Below are 27,332 nucleotides of genomic sequence, written 5' to 3'. Positions count from 1 at the left end.
AAGGAGAAGTGGTTTCCTTTTGTAGGAGAGACATCCTAAGAGTCAAAGAAATGGGGTTATTTTAGAGGTATGGGAGTGGATTTGGAGGATGCAGCATACATCTTCCAAAGATGGTAATTCTTTGTCTTTAGCTTTATCTGAGGCTAATACTTCATTTAACTTCAAAAACAGCTGTTGTGCATGTGTTGTGACATTCACAAGGCTGCTGCTGGGTGCTAAGCATTATTAAATTACCTACAACATCTGGACCTTTAACAAGTCTCTGACAGGACATTAAGATTCTATTTTTACCCCTTTTCCCCCCAATGTTCCCTAATACTGCCAGGAATATATTATTCTAAGGGGTGAAGGACAAAATAGGGGCAAAAAATGAGAAGCCTATTTTAAGTTAATTAAATACAAAGACATAATTTAAAAGAAAGAGAATAGCAGTGAGATTTTTCTGGTGTTCTTTATTTCAGCTTTGCAGAGAAGACTTAGAGGCAGAAATTCAACAGCCTGCTGATCTTGTTAAAGGTGTTGAAATAAGCAAAGAGATTTTTCAAACATAAGGATGAGAAGTAATTTGATTGTAGACTTAGATTCTTTCTTCAGCTAAGTCATCTTTAAAAAGTCTGAGTTCTATCAGTTTTATTACTGAAGCATCTATGGGAAATTAGCCTGTTTCTATTTGTGAAAGAGATTCTTGCAAGTGAACAGTCAGGCTTGGAAACATCTGTGTTTGCCCATGAAAATTATTTGTCCATATGAGATTGTGAACCTCTTAGATAGCAAGTTCTGGCTCATATAAATTAGATTACTAGTATTAAAAAAATAAATAATGAAATTTTTTCTGTTTTATGGAATTTCCCCTCACATATATTTAGACTATTAGAAATTTCATCTCAATGTTATGTTGCAATTAATATTGTTTTCTTAAAACATCAATATTGAAGTGTAATTTCTATTTATTGCACTGCTCCAAGTCCCATAAAAAATACAGTTCCAAAACCAACCTCAATGTAGCACTGTAACTTTAAAAATACATAGCAATTAATAGCCACAGCTAGAACTGTGGCATTTTTGTGCTTCTTTATAAATGAAATTGTTTATTTGCCTTTTTTACATCCATTAAGGATTAAGCTTCAAGTTCCATATTATGCCAGTACTAGACATAATTAATTTTGCCATTTGTAGATGGGAAGAGCTGTCTTGATGTAATTTTTCTCAAGCATGTACAACATTGTTAAAGATATTTTTATTATGGATTAAAAAAATTAATACATAAATATATCTCTGAAAATAACTTATTTTTACTTAGGCTATTCTTCGAGTGATAAATATTGTAGTTGTAACTGAATTATGAACAGATGGCATTGAATTAATGATTAGCTGAATATTTTTAAACTTGACTAGATTTGTTCCTGTGAAGAAAAGCATTCCCTAAATCTGAAATTAATTAGTAACTGGGAATAGTTATCATCCACTGAATCACTAACATGTCTTAGGGATCAAATTAATACAGAGAGAGCATTTTTTCCAAATCAAAATTAAGGACTACCTTGCCTTTAAAAAATGTTATTACAATATTAGGGTTCCAAAACTTCATGATTTTCCTTTTGTGTTATTCTGCATAGGTATTTTGGTTGCAGAAGTTGTTTTGTTGCTTTTTTATCATATATGTTACCAAAACATCTGGACTTGTTATGACCTCAAAGTTTTCACACACTTAAAGATTACTACCCATTTTGTTTCTGGTGCAGAAGAAGAAGCCATGTGCTAATTTAGTACATTATTTTTCTCTCGTTGAGTAATTCTGATTGGCTTGTCATTCTTCTGATGTGGAAGCTTTCAGTTAGTCGAGACAAAAACTGCACCTATGCTGCAGGTCTTGTCTCTGAATTTGTACATCCATCTGCACCTAGGTTATATTTCTTTCCAGATACAAGATCTCTTTTAATGACACTTCAGATTTCCCAAGGGTATCAGTGTAGCTTCCATAAGTGGGGTATTTCAAAGGTAGACAATCTGGCAGTGGTTCAAATCACAAAGATGCAGAATTTCAGTGTCAGCAGGGCAACTGGCTGAGGTAGATGTCTTCATCGGAGAATTGAATTGCATCTTATGTGTTACAAGTCAACAATGAACTCCACTGAGAACATTAATCAAAAGAGACACTTCCAGAAGCTAAGAGACCAAGTATGCTTTTATCCTGCTTCTACAGCTTTCTGGCTCTTGTCCCACTGTCAAGGGTAAGGAGAGTAGTAATTTCCTAAATGGGTAATGCAGAAATCCTGAGAGCTGGGTTAAGCCCTCATTGTCTTGTGCCGTCATCATAGTGGATGCTAGTTGCTCAGAAATCTGCAAATGCATTTCACTGATCTGCAAAGTTGCAGAAGGGTTTAAAATTATCCTTTTCTGGTAGTCAGGCTATATTTTTTCCTCTTGTTTTACTACCCAGTAGTACCCAGTGGTAGCATTTTTGTGGATGAGTCATGTGTGTCTTTTAGTATTTTGTACATTCTTTCATTAAATGTTTCTCAAATAAAGTGTGATTATATGAAATGCTAAGACCTTTTGCATAGATAGCTTCAGGATATTTAAACTAGCTAAAGCAGATAATTGGAGAAATAGTCTGTAAAAATTAGACTTTTATGGTCTTCCTTATGTAGTAGCTATAAGTATTGAATTAATATTCTAAAAATGCAAAATAGGGAATTTTTGACATTTCCTTTTCAAGAAAGTTTCTGTGTACTCTGATAGCTTTCACCCTTTGTTTAGGTCTTCTCTCTCCAAGTGTGATTAATTCAATTCTTTATCTCAAAAAGGCTTGATTTGCATTCAGAAACATTATAATGGTCTAATTCACTACACTGTGAGTAATATTATACAATATTTTTGAATCACAACAGATTTTATTTAGTCTGTGGGAAACTGCCAAAAGCATCTGGAAGAACAATTTGTATCTTTTTAATAAATTCAGGGGGGGAAAAAAGGAAGATGGAAAGCTAGTCTTTGAATAACAAGGGTACATAAAGAATATATTGACAAGGTGGAGATAGGTCAAATGTTGGATTCCATTATTTTGGAGGTCTTTTCTACCTGAATGATTCTGTGAATATGGGCAAAAGTATTTGCTAGCTTTTAATTTTTATTAATAAAACACCAAAAAATGTTCAAAGTGTCTGCAGGATAGAAAAAAATCTCAGAATTACTGTCTAATGCTTACAGAGAATATTACCAGTAAGAAAGAGAAAACAGAAATGCTTTTATTTTTAAATCTTTACAAAGATCCATAACAGTTATTTAAAAAGATCAGAGGATAAATGACTAAGATGAAAGGTTACATGAATGTAACATTCAGTTACATGAATGTATTCCACTTCATCCAGTTTCATTTTCAGTCCAGGTACCTCAGAGTGATAAAGCAGGATAAAAACCTTTGCACTAGGCCTCAAAAGATGCAAATAAGTCAAACATTGGATTTATTTTTAAGAAAAGAATAAAGCAGAGATGTAGAGATTTATACATCTGTGAATTTTTGGAAGAATTTCTGATAAATTAGTAGAACATTCAATAGGGAAGTCTGGCTATAATTCTGACCTAAAAGAAATATATAATGATGAAGAATAACAGGTTTAGCAAGGAATTTTTTACCTTATCATATGCAAGATGTTATATTTCCCAAGGAGAAATTCAACAGTCCTGTTTTGTCTTTGAGTCTAATGTCTAATAAGGAGATTTAATAACTCCCCTTACTATTTCTGTGTGCTCTTGCTATTTGATTTGAATGCAGTCTTCATCAAGTACAGCAGGTAGTCAGGTATCTCACAATTAATTGTTCTAAGTCTAATTTTTCTTCAGTGGAATGTGCAGCTACTTAGAAAGGACTCAACATTTTCATGAAACATAGTGACCAAACAGCATAATTACAGCCTTACAGCCTAGCTCAGCTAACAGAGACAATGGAAATATTCCCAGTAGTTTTGTATGGAAAAGTAGTATCCAGACTGCTTCAATAAGCCTCATCTTCCAAAAGGTATATGTTCACCTTTGTAAATTATTTATGTTGTAAAAATTAATCATATCACAAAAAGATAAAAATTACAGGGTTAAGGATAAGACTGAAAACTTGGAAAAATCTCTTAGGATTTAGTAATACTCAGATTACATACATCATGAGTAAGGAAAACTGATTAGCTTTCTACGCCCATTCACATTTTGTAGTACACAAAATATATTGGATTTATAAATAATACAGTTGCATGAGCTAGACTTTCAAGCTTGTCAATGAAAGCTAAGTTGATAAATGCAGCTATAAAAAGAAGTTAACATATTGTGGCTATTTATTATGCCACAAAGAAACATTCCTGGATAATAAAGGAAAATATGTAGGAAATAAAAAATAATATATATTTATTTATAATTTAACCTACTATTAATTTTATATTTTAAATACTTTATTTAATAATCTAATTTAAAATTTATCCATTTACAAAAAACATATAAATTTATTTATTATTAATATCTGTTTATTATATTTTTTGTATGTTTATAACATATCTATAGTACTGTGAGAAAAACCAGTCTGATACAAAAGTTGTTTTACTTGCTTACTTAGTTCAAGAATCTAGAGCATGTTATGAGTAAATTAACCTTAATGAGATTATAAAAAGAGCAAAACATATATTGTGAAGTGCTACAGATAAATTTTTGTGCCTTACCTTCCTGTGTCTTGCTTGGCTTTCTTGTCTAAGGACCCATATAAGCAATTAAGATATTATAGCTAAAATTACAGACAATGCACATCCTTTTAACCTTTACAGAAGCAAAATAAATATGTTTCCTTAAAGCCCGAACAACTTTCAAGAAGCAAAGAATCACATTTACTTTCATTTCCCCATGTGTATTGCTCGTAACTGATGAAATTATGAACAGCTGTATCTGATCAGACCAAAGGTCTGTTCAGCCATGTAATTTCTGAGTCTCATGGAAATTACCATGTGTCAGGGATAGTAGGCAGAAAAGCACAGAATTGCTCTTAAGTAGTTGTGGCCTCATAGAAGTAGGATGGAGAGTGTTATCTGCTGCTGCTTGTATACTACTCCCACATACTCTTTTCATGGCTGGGGTTCCACTGTCAAGATGCACCAGGCAGACAGGCTGCAGGAAGGATATATTCTATCTATTGCAGAGGTGACAGACAATATTTCAGATGTGTTTTCCAGTGAAACTGATATACTGTATCGACAGTGCCAGGTTAATGTTCGACACAATGGTCTTAGAGGTCTTTTACAACCATAATGATTCTATATTTCTACAAAGTTCTGAGAAGTAAAATCTGCTTGGGAGGGCAGAACTCTTCTGTCAGATTTTGTTTGACAAAGTCCTAAACCTATTATATCACTAATCTTTAATGGATATGATTCAGATGGTTCTACAAAGTTTCCTCTTATAACGTTTGCCTTATTCCTATGCTAATAATTTATGTTGACAGCTCTTATTGTTCACCTCTAGAAAAGGTAACAAATGTGTGCTTTGTTTCTTCTCATCCAGCATTTGCTCCAGCTTCCCTTGTCTGAGTAGATAATCATTCAGAATAGGAAACCTTGAAGATCAACTTCTCCTAGAAACAGTAACTTTCTGACATCTCTCCAGCATGGCCACCAGCTATGAGAATGAGCTAAGGGGTCTTTTACCTTCTACTTTCACACTTTTTAGATATAATGAAGATGGTCCCTTCCCTTCCTCAGCAAACAGAACACTGAATATATTCTGACTGTTCAAAATTTTTGCTTGTGTAGATGTTTTGGTGTCAGCTGAAAGTTCTCTTTTTCTTTTCCAAATTCCTCAGTGCTTCTGTTCTGTTCAGCTGGTACAAATCCTTAACTTGCACAATTGCTCTTTCATTCACTGAATTTTTTTTGAGATCTCTGCTAGCCAAAATACCATAATATCTAACATTCCTATAAATATTTTAAAAATTATCTAGGTGTATACCTAAAATTGATCTTAGACCCAGATGAGTGTTGAATCTTTATAAAAAATGCTTTATTTCCTTAATTTCCAATCTCAGAAGCATGAACATATTCTCATAAAAGTAACTTTCTTTGTCATCCAGACTCTGCATAAAACTGTGCATTTAATAAGTATTTAAATAACTCATTTTTCATTAAAGAAGCAGAAGAAAGTATATTGAACTTCACTATGTTTCCTATGTACAAGGATCAGTTTGTGGCAATTCCATTTGAATTCTAATCCTTATATTTAATTTAAGGTTGTTGATTTTTTAATGTTTTTCTATGTCTGAATTTTTTGTGTGCCAGGTAGACATGGAAGATGGTTCAGAAATCAGATACAACTGCTAGTGTTTGTAATCATATATAAACCTTGTAAGACTGGAGAGTTCTTATTACTGTTTATTATCGTAGCAAATAATGGTTCTAATTATTATTTCTGAATAATAATGAAGTACTGTAAGTAATCATTGACTTTAAAATGAAAAATGTTAGAACATGCATTCTTCATATTGTAATGATTATATGACTTAATTAGCAAGTCAAACTATCTACAAATTCAAAATAGTTTTTATTTTGAAATTTAATCTCTATTACTGTTAATCTGGATTACAGAACCATCATTTTCTTTATTTTTACAGAAAAATACAGCATGTACTGCCCAACATTTTCATTTAATGTATCTCCACTACAGTTAAAATGAACAATTTTAGGCTTTGTACTATTTTAAATGTAGCTGGTTTAAGGCTATTTTCAATTATACAACTGCTGTCTACCAAGCATGTGTTATAAACCATCATTACATACCATGTATACTTGAATATGATACATATATTTTTCATGTATATACTTTAAATGAAAGGAATTTCACAGAAACATAATAATTTTTTGAGAATTTTACATCTGATTTTACAACTAAATAGTTTTCTTGAACATAAGATGCAAAAAGTGTTTGTCATAAACACCTCATTAACCCGATTAATGCTGTTATGTAGCCAACTCCATGTCTAGTATGAAGTAGAACAGCAATATAGTAAGAAGTAGCAAAGCTAAACAGCTTTTCTGGTAGCCATGTGTTTGACAGAAATTACCTTTCCAAACAGAATTTAGAAGATAGATTTTCATACATGATTCTGTGGACTGAGGTATGCATTATTCAAGCAGGTATGATTTGCTGAAAATAGTGATGTCTCTACAAGCTTGAGATTAGAATTTTAAAATACTTCCTTTGTTCATGCATAATATTCTAAGACTTGATGTATTGTTTTTCTTAGTAGTACTATTAAAGATTCAGACATTTTATGAGACGTGTGTTTGTAGAGTGTTTTTGGAACACAGCAATTTGCTTTACAGCTAAGAAGATAATGCCCTAATACATTGCAAATGCAACTTCTTGCTCCTATTTCCACTGGGAAATGAAAATGAAACAGAATTCCATTTTGATAGCAATGAGTATTCTGTAGGCAGTTTAACTTTTCAAAACCAGTTTTATAACATTCACAACTGATTCTATGTCAGAAAGACAGATGTAACTTGTATTATGTTTTTTAGTAATCTCTCAAGTGCCTTGAACACACTAACTACCATTTCAACAGTAAGTAAGTAATACAAGTAATACACTATACCTGAGTGAAACATTAAGTAAAATCCTATTTATTTTAGCATTAAAATTTATTTACTTCCTGTAAAGATATTTTGGACTAGCTGAATTCTAGGTGTTCTGTTATACAATGTGATTCTGAAGCAGCACAAATAACATCTAAAATATATACATTCCTTAGTCAAAGTTCCAGACCATTGTTATTTAAGAAATTTTTCAGGAAAACAAGTTTTTAAAAGCTGCTATTGAAACATGGGCTGTCACTTACAGTGATATATAATGACTAAGAATGTGGCAGGTCTTTTCTCTTCTTGATTTCTGACACATTTTTTGTTAATTTCTTTTCTTTCCAGACCTAACAACTTTGATGGGTGTAAATTAGTAACATCACAGTACTTATAATGACACTTAATTTTAGGTGGCTCAGCTATCATCAGCTCTTAAATAAAGATTAAACTATTTAGTATTAAGCTATTTGTAATTATCCTTTGGTTATCTGAAACATAAGTATGGTTGCAGGACAAGGGCATTTCCAAACATCTGCATTTGAAATCTGAAATCTGCCCCTGTTTTTATAAAGATTTTGTATTTTTTTCAAAACAAAGCCAACAACCTGATCAACATATTTTAAAAATAATAATTAAAAAGAAAAACTCCAGTGGGGGAGGGGAGTGGGAAAAAAATACCATTTTATACATTTACAGAATAAACATCTCTAAGTTAAACAAAATGCATCATCACAAGTATTTTGATAATCCTTTTTTATTTTTCTTTCTTTGTGAATCAAAAATAGATTTTTTTACAGTACAAACATAAGTTCATCTGAAAGTAAGAGGAATTTTTTTGATCACATAGCTGATTCTGCAAATTATGAGCTGCTAAGGCAATTCCTTGACCAAAATTCATTATCACCATTTTTATATTCCTTATTACATAGTTTGATATTATGTATTTTCATATTAAATAAAAAACTTACATATTATGGAGAAGGAGTTTTTTACAAGCTTTTAAACCAGATTATTAAACTGAAATAACATATATAAATTTATTTGTCTGTAATGCTCTCCACATAATTTTTATGTATATAAATTTATTCCAGGAATGCATTATAAATCTGATTAGGGATCATAGAGAAAATTTCAGATTATTATTCCCTGAAATAATGTATTGTGCCTTATATTTTGTTGTGCCTTATGCAGTTAGTTGCTTTTCAACACCAGTTTCAGAAATAATTTTACTTTCACATATTAATAAAATAAAATAAGACCTGTAAATTGAAAAGAATAGTAAATTTAAAAGTTTAAAAAAGTCTTAACCTAGAAAGTTTCTTCATTGCAGTTATATCAATCCATATATCTCTCTAATCCAGAATTATTTTAGGATTTTTGAGCTTTGAGACATTTGGGAATATTGTTTCATAAAATATGACATAAATGTTGATATCTTAGTCCAAGATTTTTGTTGGTTTTGGTGGAGGGTTTTTTGTGGGGTTTTTTGTTTGTTTGTTTGTTTTGTTTTGTTTTGTTTTTTGGGGTTTTTGGGTTTTTTGGGGTTTTTTTTGTTATACCATTCTCTAAATTTGGAGTAGAACTGAATGAAAAATATCCTTTTCTACTGAGTTGATTTGTATGTCTTGATGGAATAGGGTCATGTGTTATAATTTTTTTGGCAAGAAACTGCAATTTAAACTGAAAAATCCCCATAAAGCTCAGTCTGAATTGGCATTTCAAGATCTCAGTGTTTAAGTACATTCTAAATTTTAAGTACAGTCGAATTTTAGTGTTGATTTCCATATAATGCTGAAATAGATGTTTTTCATAGTTATTTCTGTAAACTATTTTAACATTTTTTATAATGTGAATTATCTATCAGGCTTACAGAAAGCTAAATATTTTAGTAAAGCATCATGTATTCAATATATTTTGACTATTCAATGTATGCTGATGATTAGTTCTTACAAAATGTCTTAGATGTAATGATCACTTACTTGATTTCAGGAGCTGATGCTGTGGAAGCTCAGTGTAAGAGATTTGAAGTGAGAGCCAGTGACAGTGGAAAAATATTGTTTTCTGCAGATGAAGATGAGATTGTCATTGGAGCTGACAGACTGAAAGTAACAGGTATGGTAATAATAAAGAATCTAAATGCATGTAAACATATTTGTAATAACTTTAGTAGTAATTAAACTATCAATCTACAAAATTTTTGTCCACTGGAAAAGAAAATATCTTCTCATTATCAGTGATTGTTTGACCAACCAAAAAATACTGCATTATTTAAATATCAATTCCTCTAAAGATAGATTTAATTTAAATTCTACAGGATTAACTGTGGTACAAATCACATTTACCACTGTATTTTGGTTTTATATGTTTTATATGTTATATTTTATGTCTTTTTTTTTTCTGTATACAAAATATCAAGTCTACCTTCTATATGAATTAAGATTTCATGAGGCTCATTTGAAAAACCTTGCCTTGACTTGGCTATATTATTTGATAATGAAATAAAGGTTACTGTTATGGTTTTGCCACAGCAAGCAACCAAGCCTGGCACAACCACTCACTCACTCTTCCTCCAGTGTGGGTGGGGGAGAGAACTGGAAGGGTGAAAATAAAAAAAAACAAACAAATAATGGGTGGAGAGGTAAAGACAGTTCATTAGGTAAAGCAAAAGTCACACACACAAGCAAAGCAAAACAAGGAATTAATTCAGTGCTTTCCAGGAGCAGTGAGGTGTTCAGCAATCTTCAGGGAAACAGGGCCTCATCATCCATAATGTGGAAAAAAAGAATCATGTTGAATCCTACTAAGGCTCAAACTTGGTCATAATACTAAATGCTGATAAAATTAATCTTAAATGTACAATTGATACAGGAGATTTCAAAGTATCTGTCATAAGTAATAAAAAATAAAACAACTTGTAAGTTTTTTTAGCAATTATAAGTCTTTTAGCCATTTATAAATTACGCTAAGAATTATATTCCCCCCCACTGAGAAATACAATCATAAGTTTTTGATGTCATTATCATTATTTTTTAATCAAACATTTGGCACCAAAAGAATTAAATTTATCCAAAGATTGTGTGATACCTTTAAGTTCTCCAGCAAGCACATGAAAGGTGATGAGTCCCTGTGAGCAGCATCAATCAGACTGTATTACTCCACACGGCATGATATGACTGATGAAACCTGGCAGGAAATCATAATGTCAAACATCAACCAGATTTTTTTTCTTTAGTTTATTTTTCTCAAGATTGTGTTTTTATTATCATGGTGCCTTGGGGTGAATATAGAGAAGGAATTATGGAAGAAGAAATAAAACAAAAGCTGAATATAAAAAAGGGAAAATAAGATGTGCTTATTTGGAGATAAATCTCTCACATGTATTTATTTAAGGGTGGTACTACAATGGAATTATTTTCGTTTCTTCTGTAGCATTCAATAGTGTCTCTTTGAAAATACTTCACTGTGAATGTGTCCAGTAAATTATTTATTTTTGCAATTAATTTTCAAAGTGTGCTTATGGACATTTGTAAGCTACCATGGCAATGTGGGATTTTTCGTATACTATTTTTCCTCCATTCAGAAGAGTTTTTTAATGCTCAACTTTTAAAAGCAAGCTATCACAAGTCAGTCTAAGAAATTCTTGATTAATAAAAACTTGAAAGATACACTGGCAGCTTCTCACAGATTATTTTTTTGTAACATTTTTATTTGTAAATTTTTGTGTATGCAACGTATTCCAAGCAGAAAGGTATAGTAGAAACAGGGTAGGAATCCAGGTATCACTTTATTTCCTAGATAAGAAAAATATGGAACTAGAAATAGTACTTTCTGTTTAGAGATATTGCAGTTATTTATTTGTATAATGAGTCTCTCACTTTAAAATTAGGCAATTGACTGGCTTAGTTTAACTTCTTATCCTTCCTTACATCGCTTTTCCTTTTAACTGCATTATCTCTTTTCTGCTTTATTACTCAAGGAAAGAAGAAAAAACATTTAAATTTTGTGTTGTTAGAGAGAGCTGTGAGAACTGCAGCTGTCTATTGTCCTTTTGCACAGAGATGCCTCCTGCCACCAAGTTTAACATGTATCTTGGAGCTTTGGAGGGAGGAAAGAGAAAGGCTTGATGACGTGAACATATTGTTAAAGAACTGGGGAAACAAGTAGTAACAAGAAGCTCATTTTCTGATGGGCTCAGGGGCTCCTTTCTGCACATGATTAAACCTTTCTCCATTTTTTTATATTCACCCTGCTGTTCCAAGCATCTATAGCATCACAGGGTCTTATTCTGTCTCTCTGCACCTACAGAACAACAGTATCTGTTTGATTTTTACTTCTCTTTTTAAAATCTTAATTCAAAATTTTATTCCCTTTGCTTTTATTTCATTCTTCTTTTAACTGGATTATCATTCTGTAAGATACTCCTGTAGCAGAACTGCACTGATCAACCTTGTTCATGAGAGTGCAAGCACACATCATGAAGGAGCTTTACCCTGCCAGAACACTTTTGAGAAAGATTAAGAATCCCTTAGGTAGAATCCCTTAGTCTAGATTTTCCTGAGACAATGCTGTGAAATAGTTATATAAACACCTTCAATGGATGGCTCTGTTAGTATGGTTTTTTAGTTTAGTTTAGTTTTGTTTTGTTTTGTTTTTTTTTCTTAAAGCAAACTCGTAGTTAGCAGCTGTATATGAAGGAACCTGGAACTCACTTAGTTTTAGTGAAACTGCACCTAATTTTTTTTGACAATGTAAATGAGGATTTTTCTGCTTTGTCTTCCAAGGTAGCTTTCTTAGTTAAGGCTAAGTGCACACTATCAGAAATCCTCTTTTTTCCCCATTTAACTCATACTTTTCTATCCAAATTTTGCAAACATTTTTGCTTTTTGAAAAGAGTATTTCTCTCTATGATTTCAAAGAAGATGAAACAGTAATTTAACCCTCATGTTGTCTCCCACATGTTCTTTTGATTATATAATTCCTTCACTTTCCTATAATGTTCTTTATTTAAACATGATTTTATCTCTGACCCTTCTTTTCAGACCCATAACAACTATAGTATAATTTCTTTCGTTCCAGGTTTGCATATCTTCTATATGTTATACTTGCACGTGTGGCTTTTTATGTTTATTAATCGTGCTTTAAAAAGGCAAAGCAAAAATAGATTTGCAAATTAAATTAGATAGGTCATCAATCAGAAGCCATTGCTGTTCTGCAGTCAAATCCAATTTTGTTTTCTAGATGTAGCAAATCAGCTATATAATTTTTTCTAAATAACCCAGTCTAAATTGTTTGGAAAATATTAATTACCTTTAAGGAAATTCAATTAATCTTTTTTCCTACTATCTTAATTGCTGGATTATTTTCTTTCTTACTGCTACATATCTGCGTGGTGTATTCTGGTTTTTTAAGCCCAGGACTTTAAGTCCTTTCAGGATAGAACTGAATTTTTTTATTATTATAATTAACATGTCAACAGTAATACTTTTTCTCTAAAAAGAAATAAGGAGCTACTTTGAAATTTGTCAGTTATAGTTTTACCAAGATTTTAGTTCTGTAGAGTTCAACCACTTCATAATTTTTGGAAATGCAAATTTTTCAGATACATGAAGTTCCACATCTGTATTGTATGACCTGATCTAATTGGTTGAAGCTCACTTTTTTCCCATATTTCAAACATAGAAATCGTTCTCACTGGGGGAATTGCAGTTGTATAAAGGTTTGCATGTTGTTGCTAGCAGTACTAGGAGAAACAAAAGAGGCATAAAAAATTTGCAGGACACTATGACTTCCTAAGAACCTTCTTCCTTGTCAAATAGTACAATTGTGGAAAAATGGAAGTCAGAAAAAGAGCACAGACTGTGGTAACTTAGTCATATTAATAACAGGATGCATATAGGTAAAATATACTTCGACACCAGAACATTGTCAGGAAAAAGTATGTGAAGGGCTGCAAGTATCTTTTTCATTACACTGAAGTATATGCTTACAGTGGGTTCAGTCTGGCTTTTGATCAGTCATTGACTTCACTAGATGAAAGAAGAGAGCCTTGATGTGTCAAGGAAGCTTCAGGAGGTTCCAGCATACCTATATTCTGATAATATTCTAATAATAACCAGAATTAATATGCAGAGGAGTGCATCAATACTTCAGTTTTGATTTTAAGACTATGCTGCAGGACTGGGAGTCTGCAGGTAATTGAAATACAGAAAGGTCTTCCAGGGTAGTTAAAAGGAAATGATAAAATAGAAATACGGCTTATGGCTATAAAAAGGAAATATGACAGAATTATGAGGAAATATATGTGAATTGAAAATTAGGTTGGAGAAGTAGAAATAAAATATTTATAATGAGTACTGAAATGTAGAAAAATAACTTACTATTTGATGTATGCGGTTATTACAGTAGACTTATATCTAGTGCATTGAGAGACTGAATAGGAATTTCAGTATGAATGGGAAAGAAGATCTTGGATTTGCCATGTTCAGTGGGTGGATTGTTGTTCAGGATAGATGGAGTTTGGAGAGTGAAGATGAAGGGAAGCATTTTAATAATTTTAAGGTGGCTTATGGAGCCAAATTTTCTGACCACAGTAAAACTACTGTATTTGATGTAGTGCTAAAATTTAATCCTTTAAGCAGATATGACAAATTCTTGGTATCCTGAACACTGAATGAACCTGAAATCTTTTGTCATCATCTGTCAGTAACAAAAATGCATCACATATATAGGATTTCTGTGTTTCCTGAGTAATGAGTACATTAATATTTACTCCAGTGATGAATAAGGTTTCTGATAAGCTTATTTAGGTCTCAAGAAAGCACTTAATGTCTGTTCTTGCCTGTAAAGGAGCACTAACTGAAAGATATTATTGTCGTAGTCTAACCACTTGACAAAACAACCTGTCCGGGCATGACTCTGGAGGTACACCTACAGAGCTGTTTGCAATCACATTTATATATCTGACTCCAACTTGTCTATGAACTGAAAGCTTTATGGGCAGGCTACAAATGGTGATATTAAATAAATGAGTAAATAAATTTATTATCCAGGACATGGCTTAAACAAATTTATATCTTCTATTTAAGGGTAGAATGCATCCAGCCAGCTCAGATTCCAAGTAGTGTGTATCTACACCAGCCTGCAGGTGACTGTGTAGACTGTTGGAAGAATAAATTAACCTAAGAATAAAAACAGTTTATTAACAAAAGAAAGATTTTGACTTTTGGCACTTAAAATTGTGCAGAAGGAAAAGAAGAATTGGTCTCAGAAACATATGTAAAGTGAAATAAGTCTTGGTAAAAGAAATTTTTCTTAAAAGAGAATAAACCAAAAAGCAGACAAATGTGCAAACAGTTCTGTTAGAGCAGGAAAATGTGTTCAATTCCTCTACAGCCTTTTGAGTGAAAAATACTCATCAAAAAAATACTCAAAATAGCCTATTCTGTAGACTGAGAAATAGAAGAAACCACCATATAGTCAAGCAGAAGAAAGGAAAATAAAAGAAAAAAAAATACCCAAACAACTAAATGACACACCTTTGAAATAGAGGTAAAAGAAAATAGTCTCCTACCTAGAGAGTCAACTTTTCTATAATCCATACCTTCTGAATAACTTTCCTTAAGTAATCGACTTTTTTTTCCCTTTTTTCATTATAGCATCATTTACAATAGAAGACAGATATTAATCCTTTCCTCTCCTTCTGGGCTGTAATCTATTTAATTCTGTTAAATAAGTTTTATTTTTTTTAAGCTGATTCTGTTCTTGTCTGAGCTGTTCCTTTACAGAATGTAGCCAGCAGGTTCTCAAGGTTAGTGGAGACCATTTTCCCTGTTCTGGTACAGAGCAGCATCAATCCAGAGGCTGTTTCAAACTTAAGTGAATCTGATTTTCAGGTTAAACCTTTAACAGCAAGATTACCACCAATATCCACTGTTGGATATTTGTGGCCAATGGATGCATTAATGCTTTTAGAAAAACTGCCAATTTCTGCATCTTGTTCCTAGTCACATTCTCTACATTTCCTGCTGAAGGACTGTATAAAATCTACAGATGTAATTTAAAATAGTTCTAGTTTGAGGTATTTTAATTACAGACAACCAGGCAAAGCCACATGAACTAGGGAGCAGTCAAAGCTTAGTGGAAAATTGCCCCACTATTAGTAAGCTAACTTTAAATCAAACCAAAACAGCTTCTTTGGAAAACACACAGTAAACTTTCAGAAGGCTTTGATGCAGGCACGGGGTATTAATTGGGTTCAGATTTTGCAACAACTCTCTAACTGTTAAACCTGAGCTAAGTCTGACACTTACATGCCCTCAGGCTTTGTAGTTTTGAAAATGCACATTTAAATTGCAGCAGTCAGACTCATCTCTATTTTTAAGATATAACTACTCACAGGAGGGAAAGGTGAATCATAAAACAGCTCCAACATTCCTATTTTCCTTTTTTTTGCCTTGAATAACTTGATTGTGGTTTATTTATATATGGAAAAAAAATTGTTGTGTGAGATAAGGGTCAGGTTGCTGAACACTGTAGGATTTCAGTTCAATAAAAAAGAGAATTTGGTTCAAAATACTCACACTATAATGGTGACAGTACAGGCCAAAAAAATTTTGCTTTGTCCTGGAACAGTATTCTCATTGGGTGCTAGAAGATGAAATAATTTGGATTTCAATTTGTAAAGCTTTCAGAATAGGAGAAATACTGTTACATTTTCAGGAGATATTGTAGGCACCTTACTTTTCTCTAAGAATATACTGATGTACCTCTTACTGTAAGACATGTAATGCATGTCAGAACTGCACTTCATTTTCTCTGAATTATATTAGAAACCCCTACAGAGTGGCTTTTTATTTTTATTGAACCTTAAGCAAATTTTTATCCTGACTTGAAGCACAAGCTAATGTATTTAGTAACCACAAAGTGCATGGTGACATTATAGAAGCATTTGTCATTACATGCATCATGCTTTACAAATTTACATGAATTGACTCTAAATTTAGGTGGAAAGTAGCAGAAAGCCTCACATGAAGGTTAGAGGACTGTTTGAGTCTATGGCAGTCACACTTTTATACAAAGCCTTACTCTGAGGAAATGTTAGCTCACCACCAGCAACATCTTGGACCTCACTGTTTTGCCTAGATCAGTTTATAAAGCAGGTATGCAGGTAAAGCTGTGAAAAACATAGATTCCAATAATGTCTGCTCTGCAATACATTTCAAATCTTATTCATAGCAGACTCCTATAAGCTAGGAATAATTTAGCACACAGAAAGCAACTCCAGAAAAAAATATTTAAACCAAAAAATATGGCCTGCGGCTTTCAGCCTACATTGTGAATTTAAATTCCTATCCTCATTGTGGCTAATGATGAGTTTAAATTTCACAGTGTCTGACAGCATTAAATTCAGCACACCAAGACACAAACATAATAAGCCATTATTCTGGCTGTAGAAAAATATCATCAATATATATAGGACTTTGTATTTGAATTGTGTATTACAATGTGGCATTGCTCAAGGCTCAGAAAGTACATGTGTATGTGTTATGAAGTTTAAGCAGTATAGATAGAAATGCTTAAAAATTCAGAATAGATAATGTAAATTCCTGAAGTAAGAGTGGTAAAAATCAACACATATTCTATGAAAGACGTGGAAATTATCTCACAAAAATAGAATGAAGAAAATACTTCAATATCCAGGCAGAAATGGATGCATCTGAAAGTTAAATAATTGCTCTGAGATTCAGAATAAATTATTATTTGTATTTCATGGGTATTGAAGAAAGAGCAAACAACCTATGTGGTAATGTTGACTACCAAACAAAAAAAAAATGAAACAGATTAGGCTTTTGATAAAGAAAAGGAATCATCTAATGCATAGGGTCTAGTGACAACATTTTGGATTATTTGGGGGCCTCTTGTTTCTTTTAAATTCAAAAGACTTTTAACTACAATGCAAAACTGTAGTTTTTTAGGGGAAAAAAAAGAAAATATCAGGATTGTACAAAAGACATACAGATTTTAAGGCTGAAACAGTGTTGAAAAAGTAATGTAAGTGTTGATGTGGGGAAGAACTGAGAATGTGAAGGTGAAAGAAATCTTGAAATTATTTCAAATGAAAACATCCCCTGCTCCAAAGTTATAGGGAAAGTCAAAAGCAAAACAAAATCAAATTGACTTTTAGGGGTCAATTTTCAAACCTCAAAGAAATCTTAAGTAATACATAAAGGTACTGCCAGAAAAAGAGTTAGAAAGCATTTTGATCAAAGGTCAAGAGTATAATGTGAAAGAAGAAAGTCAAATATGAAGCTAGAATGTGTAAACAGGAATAGGCCCTGTAGGTCTTCTCAGCCATTCCACACTGTCAAGGTCCTCTTCAAAGAGTTTAGTCCTGTTGGGTGTACCATTGTTCAGTAAACAACTGGATAGAACCTACATCCATGGCACAGATTAGTTGTCCAGAAGAATTATTTCTGAGGAAGAGAGAATTTGGTGCTGAGTAGCTTGAAGAAAAAAATCTCAAAGAGAATTTAATATCACTCTTGAGGCCCTGAGAAAGAGCCTGTTGAAAAAACAAGGGATGCTATCTATCAGTTAAAACCCCAAATCCAAAAATAACACCCAAAAAAATAAAAAAAACCCACCCAAACCAATGAAAAACCTTCAAAAACCCCACAAAACACCTCACCATCAACTAATCAACAAAAAAGTCGCAATTTTTTTTAAATGAAAGAATAGAGGAACAGGGAAAGAGTTTGGTTATAGAGAATGTAGAATTTCCTTCATTTTTTACTTCAGAGCTATTTATATCATCTGTTGAAGATGAACTGGTTGGTCTTGATTTGGTTTTGAATTTAATGATTACAGAGAGGAATAAGCAGAGTTCAGATATTTCTTGTTTATGTCTAGTCACAAGTCATCTAATATAAATTCAATAAATTTTTTTCTTTCTAATCTTAGTTCTTACTAACATATTAGCTACAGTCATCTTCATTGTAGTTTTATTTATATCTTTTAGAGTTTTTCTAAGCTGTAGCACATTGGTTAGAATGAAATGTGGTTAGTGTGAACAAAAAACTAGGGACCAGTACTTGCATTTACACATAGGTTAATTGCTTTTGGGATGTATTGTCATCTTCACTTTTGACTAAAGTTTGGTACAGTGAGGGGAAGATGAGAAAGCTGCATAAATAAACACACTTTATTACAAGAAAGGATAGAATGAATGAGCTTAGCAAGGTAAAGCAATCAGAGGAAGGGTCCTGTCTTTATAGAAGCTCATCATATTGGAGGTGGTAGCCCACACTAAACATACATGCCCATGCTTCCTGATGTTATATGTTACATTCATCATTAAACTGAACTGAATCTGAATAGCATAAATTTTACTGGTTTAGGATCTGAAGAACACTTGTACTGATCCCGACAACACTAATATCAGTAATGGGTATAGTGGGATATGATTTTCTACCTCTTCCTACTTGAAAGCATTTGAGTTCAGTTTTATGATAACTGTTCTTTAACGTATATCTTGGTTTTTCATTGAAGCTATCAGATTTGTAAAACATTTGAACCTTATTTTGTAAGTATGCTGGAAAAACACTGCTAGAGAGTAGATCAGACCACACTTATATACAGACACACATGCACCATCATGTACAAATACCTTCCAGTCCTTACAGGCAGCCTTATTACTTTACAAATGCCAAAATGTCATTTAGCTCAAGTAGAGAACTTTCCCTTAAGTATCATCATTCTAAACCATTTGATTCATAAAGTTGATAGAAATGACAACAAGTACTATTGGTTACACTACTTACAATGTAATAGGGTATTTTCCTTCCTTTATCTACATCACTGTCTGCAAAGTGTGTTGTGTTAATCAGAGTTCTAGATAACAGCAGCATGGAAAAACTTAAAAGTACTTGGATATCGTGCTAGGACCCTAGATGCTCCCAGGTTCAACAAAGCAGAATACTGGAAGTAGCCAAATTCTACATTAACTTGAAATATTCCTGTCTCAATTTGTGGTTGAAAGCATGAGGTGTGATTGGTAGTTGCATCTGACAGTCTTTTTTCTTCAAACATCAAAGGGAGATAGGTTTTTTTTAAGTATTTATTTTTGCATCAAGCAAGCCAATTGTATTATTTTTGGTATTTTTATCCTAGCAGCATTACCAAATGATGGACTACTTTTTAAATCTGTTTTTATACTCTCAGTGTAGAGCAGAGAAAATAGAAAAAGCATATTGTGCAGAAAGAGTGTCTATCAACAAGTTTGTTTCATGTTTTAGCTGTCAGAACTGTTTTCAGGCTTTTTTGCAGTTGCAATTTTTTTACTTGGCACTGTCATTCTTGGCCTTTCCTCCCAGATTTATATTTAGATTTACAAAGAAAGGAAAAGGCAATTAGAATTTCTGAATTTGAAGTTTTAATGAAATCACTTTCTTTTTTTTTTTTCCTTCTTGACAGCAAATCTAACAGTAATTCAGAACAGTTTCATTTAGACAAAAAAATAATGCAAAAAATTGCATAGATACTAAAAGTAATTTTAATGTAAAACAAAAAAAGGAGCAGAGGGAGTATCCTGCTGAAAAAAAAAAACAACTAGAATATATTACTTATAGTGTTGTCTAGAGGACAGAGGGAGCCTAAAGGAAAAGGAAGATTAAAACTAAAAGAAGTATGTTCCTTTGTAAGGTGTAAGAATAAAAGAATAGAGGTTTTCCCAGTCACATTCTCTTCAGTGTAAGCTGAAAGGCTGGAGTGGTAAGCATGACAGTTTATTAAGTGGATAATATAGAGAAGAAATACCTCTTACAGTGGATCTGAAGAAAACACAAAATAAAAAATATTATCTTATAGTCTCTTAACCTGTCTCTTAAACTAGTAAGTGCTTTTGTTGATAGCTGGACAAAGGAAATCTATTTTTCTGTGATTTTAACTTAAAAATGATAAAGCAAAATAACTAATTTCATTATGACTGTCAAATTGTATGACATTCTGTTCCCTTGGCATGGCTGTCCTGGTGCCCAGGATTCAGTTTTCTATTCTGAAAATGCCTGAACATAATGTACTTTAAGAGGATGTGAATAACAGGTTTCTCTGGCAGCTGACCACACTGAATTTTGATGCAGCAGTAAACCCTGCTTTGCTAGTTTTAGCTGGACTTGCATTGGTATGTAGCAAGGCAATGGGAAGCGCTTAAATCTTAAAAGTCTGAATTTATGATAGGTATGTGAAAGGTGAATTTATGATAGTGGTACTGCAGCAGTGATGAGAGTGTGATTTTTGAGTCTCTCCTGACTCACAAACTGTAAAAGAGCAAAGACGAGATGAAGGTTTTGCCACAAGACTCACAGCAGAGCTGGACTATTGCAAGATTTGCCAAGTAATTTGAATTGTGGTCATAGTCTGAGTCCTGGATACTGTTCCTTGGTGATGTAGAAGGAACTATTGAGACTGGCACTGATAAATTACGCTGTGACCAGCTCAGTCACATCTTGAAAATTGAGTGGTAGATCTAGCAGTAAATTACTGCCATAAACCCTCTTCCTACTGCATCTGCAAGGTATGTGGCATGTCTCCTGTGGTTCTTGCCTGAAAAAACATCTGAGTCTTTGGCAAAAGATGCATATTTCAGCCAACTTTCCCATATTACACTATGCTTTAGTATCATCCTTTCCTGTAGAAAAGGCTGTCTTTCCTGTGGTTAGTACACAGAACAAATAGGCACACATTTGCTAACACAACCATTGGTGGTTTGCAGTCACTGCACTTAATTGGTTTGAAATACACCTACTTCCATTTTGTTGCTAAATTAAAAGCATAGCTTCATGGTTATGCAGACTTGAAGGTGAGAATATTAAGTGACAAAATAACTGTTCCACATCCACACTTCTACTCACAGCTGCAGAATTTCCATTTAAAGCTGCAATAAAGACTTAGCTAATTTCTGGTTTAAATGTATTCATCTATGTAATTTACTTTTAAAGAAAACCAGAACATTAATAAAGAGCAGGAATAGGAACTCATAATAGGTAATTATCACTAGAGCTAATATCAAATAGAAACCTTTTAACAACCTTGTAAGGAATTAATATTATAGCTCCATTTTATTTCTAGTATCTGAAAAATAAAAAATATTTTCAATAATTTGAGTTACTAGTATTTTTGTTGCATTTTGGTCTAATAGGCACCAAAATGTATTATATCCACATATCCCTGTTTTGGCATTGTGGAAATACATGTGAGGATTTGTCACAGATTTTAATTTTGCATGTATTCAGAAGTATTTGGAAGCATTTGAAAACTTTTTAAATGCATATTATGTACTTGCATATGATGAACTTCTACAGGGTGCACAAATGCACTTATCTAAATATCTGATTATAATTCATCAATGGCATGCTAAGTTCAATATAGTAAAAATCCTATAATGCAGCTATTTAAAAAATCTGGATTATTGTCTTGCTGCTTTGTGGCCTCCTTCACATAAATAAAACAATTACTAAAATGTATGAATGCAGCAGTAATTCTCACATACTCATAGCAATTCATCAGTATGTTACAATAATGGCAAAGAGAACAGAAATAAATGCACATTTTGATATGGCACAGAGAGCTTTCCCTTAAAAGGTAAATATGGTACCCTATGATGCAGTTAAAATGCTAAGGGTAAGAAACTTGAATGACTTCTGATATTGTTAAAGTGAGATTTCCAAACAAGATTTTCCCAATTTAGATAAAATTCAGATTATCAATTGCTGATCAGGTGTTGAAGGCAAATGCTTCAAGGTGTTTGGGTTGTCTGCATTGTTGCTCTAGTCTCAGTCCATTATCATTAGTAACTAACCTCTAGAGATGCCAATTTCTCCATTTTGGCTACAGATAAAATATAAGTAATCTATGTTCCTAATTTAGACACTTAAGTGGCTAGACTTAATGGACAAATTCCTGATAAATTCCTCTGAGCTTTTAACTTTCCAAAATCAAACTATTTCTTTATGGAATGTCATCACTGAAGAGAAAATACCCTTTACTTTTATCAAAAGCTAATCATAAATTATTTTATTTTAGAGCTTTTTGAATCAGATGCATCCTTGCTTGTATCAAAAATAATGTGGCCAGCAGGACTGCAGCAGTGATGATCCTCTGTACTCAGCACTGGTGAAGGCCACACCTCAAGACCTTGTGTCCAGTTCAGGGCCCTAACTCCAAAAAGACATTGAGGTGCCAGAGCATGTCCAGAGAAGGGCAATGGAGCTGGTGCAAAATCTAGAGTGAGGACTATGAGGAGCAGCTCAGAGATCTGGGATTGTTTAGCCTGGAAAAAAGAGGCTTGGGAAAGACCTTATCACTCTGCAACTTTCTGAAAGTGGATGGGTGGGTCTCTTCTCGCCAGTGACTAGTGAGATGACAAGAGGAAATGCTCTCAAGTTACACCAGGGGAGGTTGAGGTTGGACATCAGGAAGAATTTGTGCACTGAAAGGGTGGTCAAGTATTCCATTGGGCTGCCCAGGGAAAATCTAGAGTCACCATCCCTGAAAGTGTTCAAGAAATGACTGGACATGACAATTAATGCTGTGGTTATTTATCAAAGTGGTGATCAGTTAAGGGCTAGGTTTGATTCTCTTCAGCTGGAGTTCTTTTCCAACCTTAATGATTATATGATTCTATTAAATTGGATAGACATTCCCGGATAGGTTTTGTGGGTGGGCAGATGTATTTTCCAGAAAGCTTCAAAATGGGAAATTATTGCTATTTGTTCTTGAAACTGTGAGAGAAACAATATTCTCATTCTTCGGTTTTGTGCTTGGGATATCCAAGTTTATGTACCATACCTTTACATTCCAGGTGAGTGTTCTGGTTATGAAGCTATTGACTGTTGTTTGATAGTCTTCCTAGTCATTGATTCATTCCTTTTTCATCAGGGAAACAACAATTCTGCTTTGAAACTAATTAACTATTCATTAGAGCATAAGCCTGAGTGTTCCAAAATCTAGGGTTATCTACTACAACAAGGTGAAAATGTGATCTTTTTTACTTATTAAATATGAAAATAATCCCATTAAAATTCCATCTTTTAAATGTAGACAGGGACCCTTTTTGTGTCTGATGAACTATCATGAGCCCAAAATCATTTACACAATTTTAAGAAAACTGCAAGTTCTGATTATGATTTATATGAGATGAATTTTGAGGGGGGATTAGAAATTATTTACTGTGAAATCTCAATATAATCTTTAAATCAATTCTTATATATAAATTCATATCTAGCTGTTGTAAAGTTTCAAGGAGATTGGAACAATTCAAGCAGAAAATTATTGTATTTCATAATTTTCACTGTCATGTGTATATCTGTCTGCCCTACCTAATAGGGGAAAAAAGTAAAAATATTAGAGAAATTATGATGTTTTTAAAAGCTCTTTTCTCTAAACCCCTTATATATATATTTCAATTTCATTCATGTTTTGAGGAACTATTCAGATTTAATGTGACTTTTCAGCAGTTTCATTTACATTTACTGGCTTTTTCATCTCAGAGGGAGCATTTAGGATAGTCATTTCCAATTATTAATTGAATTATGTTACTGCTATTCTCTGTCCAGAATTTTGTTCAAATAGGTTTACTTTTTCAGAAAAATAACTCAAGTGGTGGCCAAACATAGATTTTGATTCAAACAATTCTATGGATAAGAAACTGAACAGCTGGCACAATCCACTTTCATTCACATTGTAAAACAAGAGGTGTCTCGACTGCTCAATATTAGGAATCTATATTTCAAATGTTTGTACTTAATAAATTAAGATACTGCTTAAAAAGATAAATCTTGACTGTTGCAATTTTGCAAGTATTTCCTGGAGTTATGATATGCTTTGATCAAAATTTAACTCGCCGAAGATGCTGAATTTTAATTTATGGGGGAACTTGTTCTTCTGATTTTGAAACGCGTAGTAAGAAGTTTTGCTTTAGTAAGACTGCTATACTGAAAATATGCATCACAAATTAGTCATGTTCAAGTGCTTTGAGTAACAAATCTCAATCACTCCATTTTGAATTTACTTTTTAATAATAGCTTAACTCTGAAGATTTCAATGCACATGCTTTAGTTTATAAGTAAACAACTGCATCTAGTCAGGCTGTACTGCAACATCCTACCTATATATACCTCATGTATGGCCACATCTGAAACCCTCATCATTTAACATTAGTTAGTTTTGCTGCTGAGGGACCCTGCAAGATTGAAATGCCAGCAAGCACGTCAATCATGTTTTCAGAAAATAACTCGCTTACTTTTATTTTAGTCAGGTACATATCCATAGCAAAAATCCAGTTGAATCTTACTTTTCAATAAAAGTACCTGGCTAAATTAAACTTCAAGTAACTTAAAAAATTGGAAGTCTTTAAGAAATGCACAACCAGCATGAAGGCCAGAAGCTGCATTTCTACTCATCCCAAAATAAATTATAATAACTGGGCTTTTACAAAAGAAGGAACAAACATTTTATGTCACCTTCTAATGATCATTGCTTTGCATAGTTGAATATTTCTGGGTTTTATTCCAGTCTGGCAATGATTAGCTCTTCCAAGGTCTTATTGTTGAACAATAGCTTTCAAAGTTCATAAAAAACATTTTTAATTTTATCTATATACACGGTAAAAGAATTAAGAAATTTGTTTCCAATTAAATTTTTAAAACATATAAGTTCTAACTTAAAACACATAGTCTGTGTTTTTAAGGTCTCTTCAATGGTAAAAAAATCTTGATTATCTATCCCTCTTTGTAAAGTCTGTCAATGCTTTAACTTAAGTAATTAATATGCAACAAATAAAAATGCAGGCTTTAAAACTAACAAATGTTCTACAAACCATTCTTTGAAGTCTGTAACCCAGTGGACAAATTGGCATCCCAATCTAGTACTTGCATAATTTCACTAACAGTTATTTGATGTTTCTGAAAAACCTAGTGAAAAATCAGGGTGGTAAAACTGAGCTGTGTCTGTGATACTGCAATGGCATGTAGTTTGTACAGATCAAAATGATTCACAATTCCATTGTTAGGTGATTTGCTTCCATGAATGATGTGATGGAGTGGGATAATGGTAATATGTGGGTCATTTTTCACAGCAAAATACTTCATTAGTTTTTAGTTCTTGCCCTATCAACTCTTCAACCAGTATTCTTTTCACAGAACAAAACAAAAAACAACAAACCAAATAGAATTTCCAACAAGCTTCTCCAAAAAACCAACCCAAAACCATAAAAAACCACAGTTCGGTCTGTTCATCCTAGTTACATATGAAGCCACTTTGAAAACTACCATTTTGTTATATAAGCTAACTACTCAGAAAGTATGAAAGGATTATTTGCTAATTGAATAAATGAAGAAAACTACCTTACCATGTGCATGCATAAGTAAATATACCAGAATCAAATGCCAAAGTCACACTTCCATTTTATTAATGGCACTTGTCAGTTCCCAAAGGCTGAATTTCAAAAACCAGTAAGGTGAGCAGAAATTAGTAGTCTGTACTGGTCTTTCTGAATTCTGAATGTTCTGTTTCAGCAGGAACATGTGACTGTTTTTTGCCTGTAGCAAAAGAGTAATTTTAATTTGCTCTGTGTCAAAGAACTTTCTTAAAGGTCTGGAATTTATGAATCAGCTATACATAAAAAGGTTTCTCTAAATACAGAACGGAACTTTTGGCCTTTTACCTGGCTTGTGTTGTTTACTGCGTTTTCTCCAGCAACCTCTATAACAACTGGTATTCTTTGATCAGTAATTAGGCTCCACAGATGCTTCTTTCTTAGTGAAGTCTTTACTTAACTCATTCTCTTCAACTGGAAGCTGAAGGTGTAATTTTGTTCAGTTACACTTACAATTTTTATTTTAGATCCTTTGCACCTACTCCATGGCCTTGTGATTTTATTTCCTCTAAAAGGATCACTTTTTATAGTTATACATTCTAACTCATGTTCCTTTGACTTCAGTTCCCCAACTACTCCCTTTTGAGCTGTACTTGAAAATGCCGTAAGGTTCAAACCCTTTCTTTTTGCACCTTTTATGTATTTATTCATCTCTCACTATCTCAAAGCAGGTCTTATCTATGATTCTGTAAGTCTAGGAATACAGTTATTAGAATGTCCTCTTGTTTCTCTAAAAATAATTATCATAACATTGTAATTTATCAAATACCTAAAGTATATTTCTTTCAATTAGAAAATAATGCTATGGACTTGGAATTTGGTTTTACAGTTCTATTTATTTAATTATATTATTAGACAGTATGTTTATAGTAGCATTTCTTAAGAATACTGAACCACATGGTTCAACTTCCCATCAAATTATTACATATTTGCATATAGTTAATTGAAAAAAAGGATAATATAGGTTTTATTCTGTATTTTTAGTAATGCTGATAGTCTTTTTTCTTGACCCTGCTGCTTAACTGCAGGAAACATATGAATAAATTCTGGTTGGCTGATCTTTTTCACCTTTCTTACTAAAACCAAGGTAATTGAAAGTATCTGCTTTTATTCCACTATGTAATAAAGGGAATTGGAAATATTCTTGAACTATTGAAAGTATTTTGTTTAAGAATAAAGCATTTACTACAGGAACTGTTATACTTCTGTTTTTGATGTGGTATGAGAAGGAAAAAAACCATTAAGACTGCATTTTCAAATAGCAAAAGAAACATAGTTGATTTGTTTTTAGTTTTAAT

At 32.7% G+C, this 27,332-nt stretch overlaps 1 protein-coding gene across 4 annotated transcripts in view; it reads left to right on the top strand.

Moving 5' to 3' along the window:
• SGCZ (sarcoglycan zeta) overlaps nt 1-27,332 on the top strand; it is a 382,611-nt gene that overhangs the window by 328,745 nt on the left and 26,534 nt on the right. For all 4 annotated transcript variants that reach the window (XM_021534853.3, XM_021534691.3, XM_021534351.3 and 1 more), the window contains one exon: nt 9,594-9,716. In XM_021534853.3, the coding sequence (XP_021390528.1) occupies nt 9,594-9,716 (123 nt within the window). The remainder of the gene's footprint in view (nt 1-9,593; nt 9,717-27,332) is intronic.

The sequence above is a fragment of the Lonchura striata genome, chromosome 4 (genome assembly GCF_046129695.1).
Source record: "Lonchura striata isolate bLonStr1 chromosome 4, bLonStr1.mat, whole genome shotgun sequence".
Taxonomy (NCBI): Eukaryota; Metazoa; Chordata; class Aves; order Passeriformes; family Estrildidae; genus Lonchura; species Lonchura striata.
The sequence above is the reverse complement of the archived record's forward strand: the minus strand, read 5'-3'. Positions and strand labels throughout refer to the sequence as shown.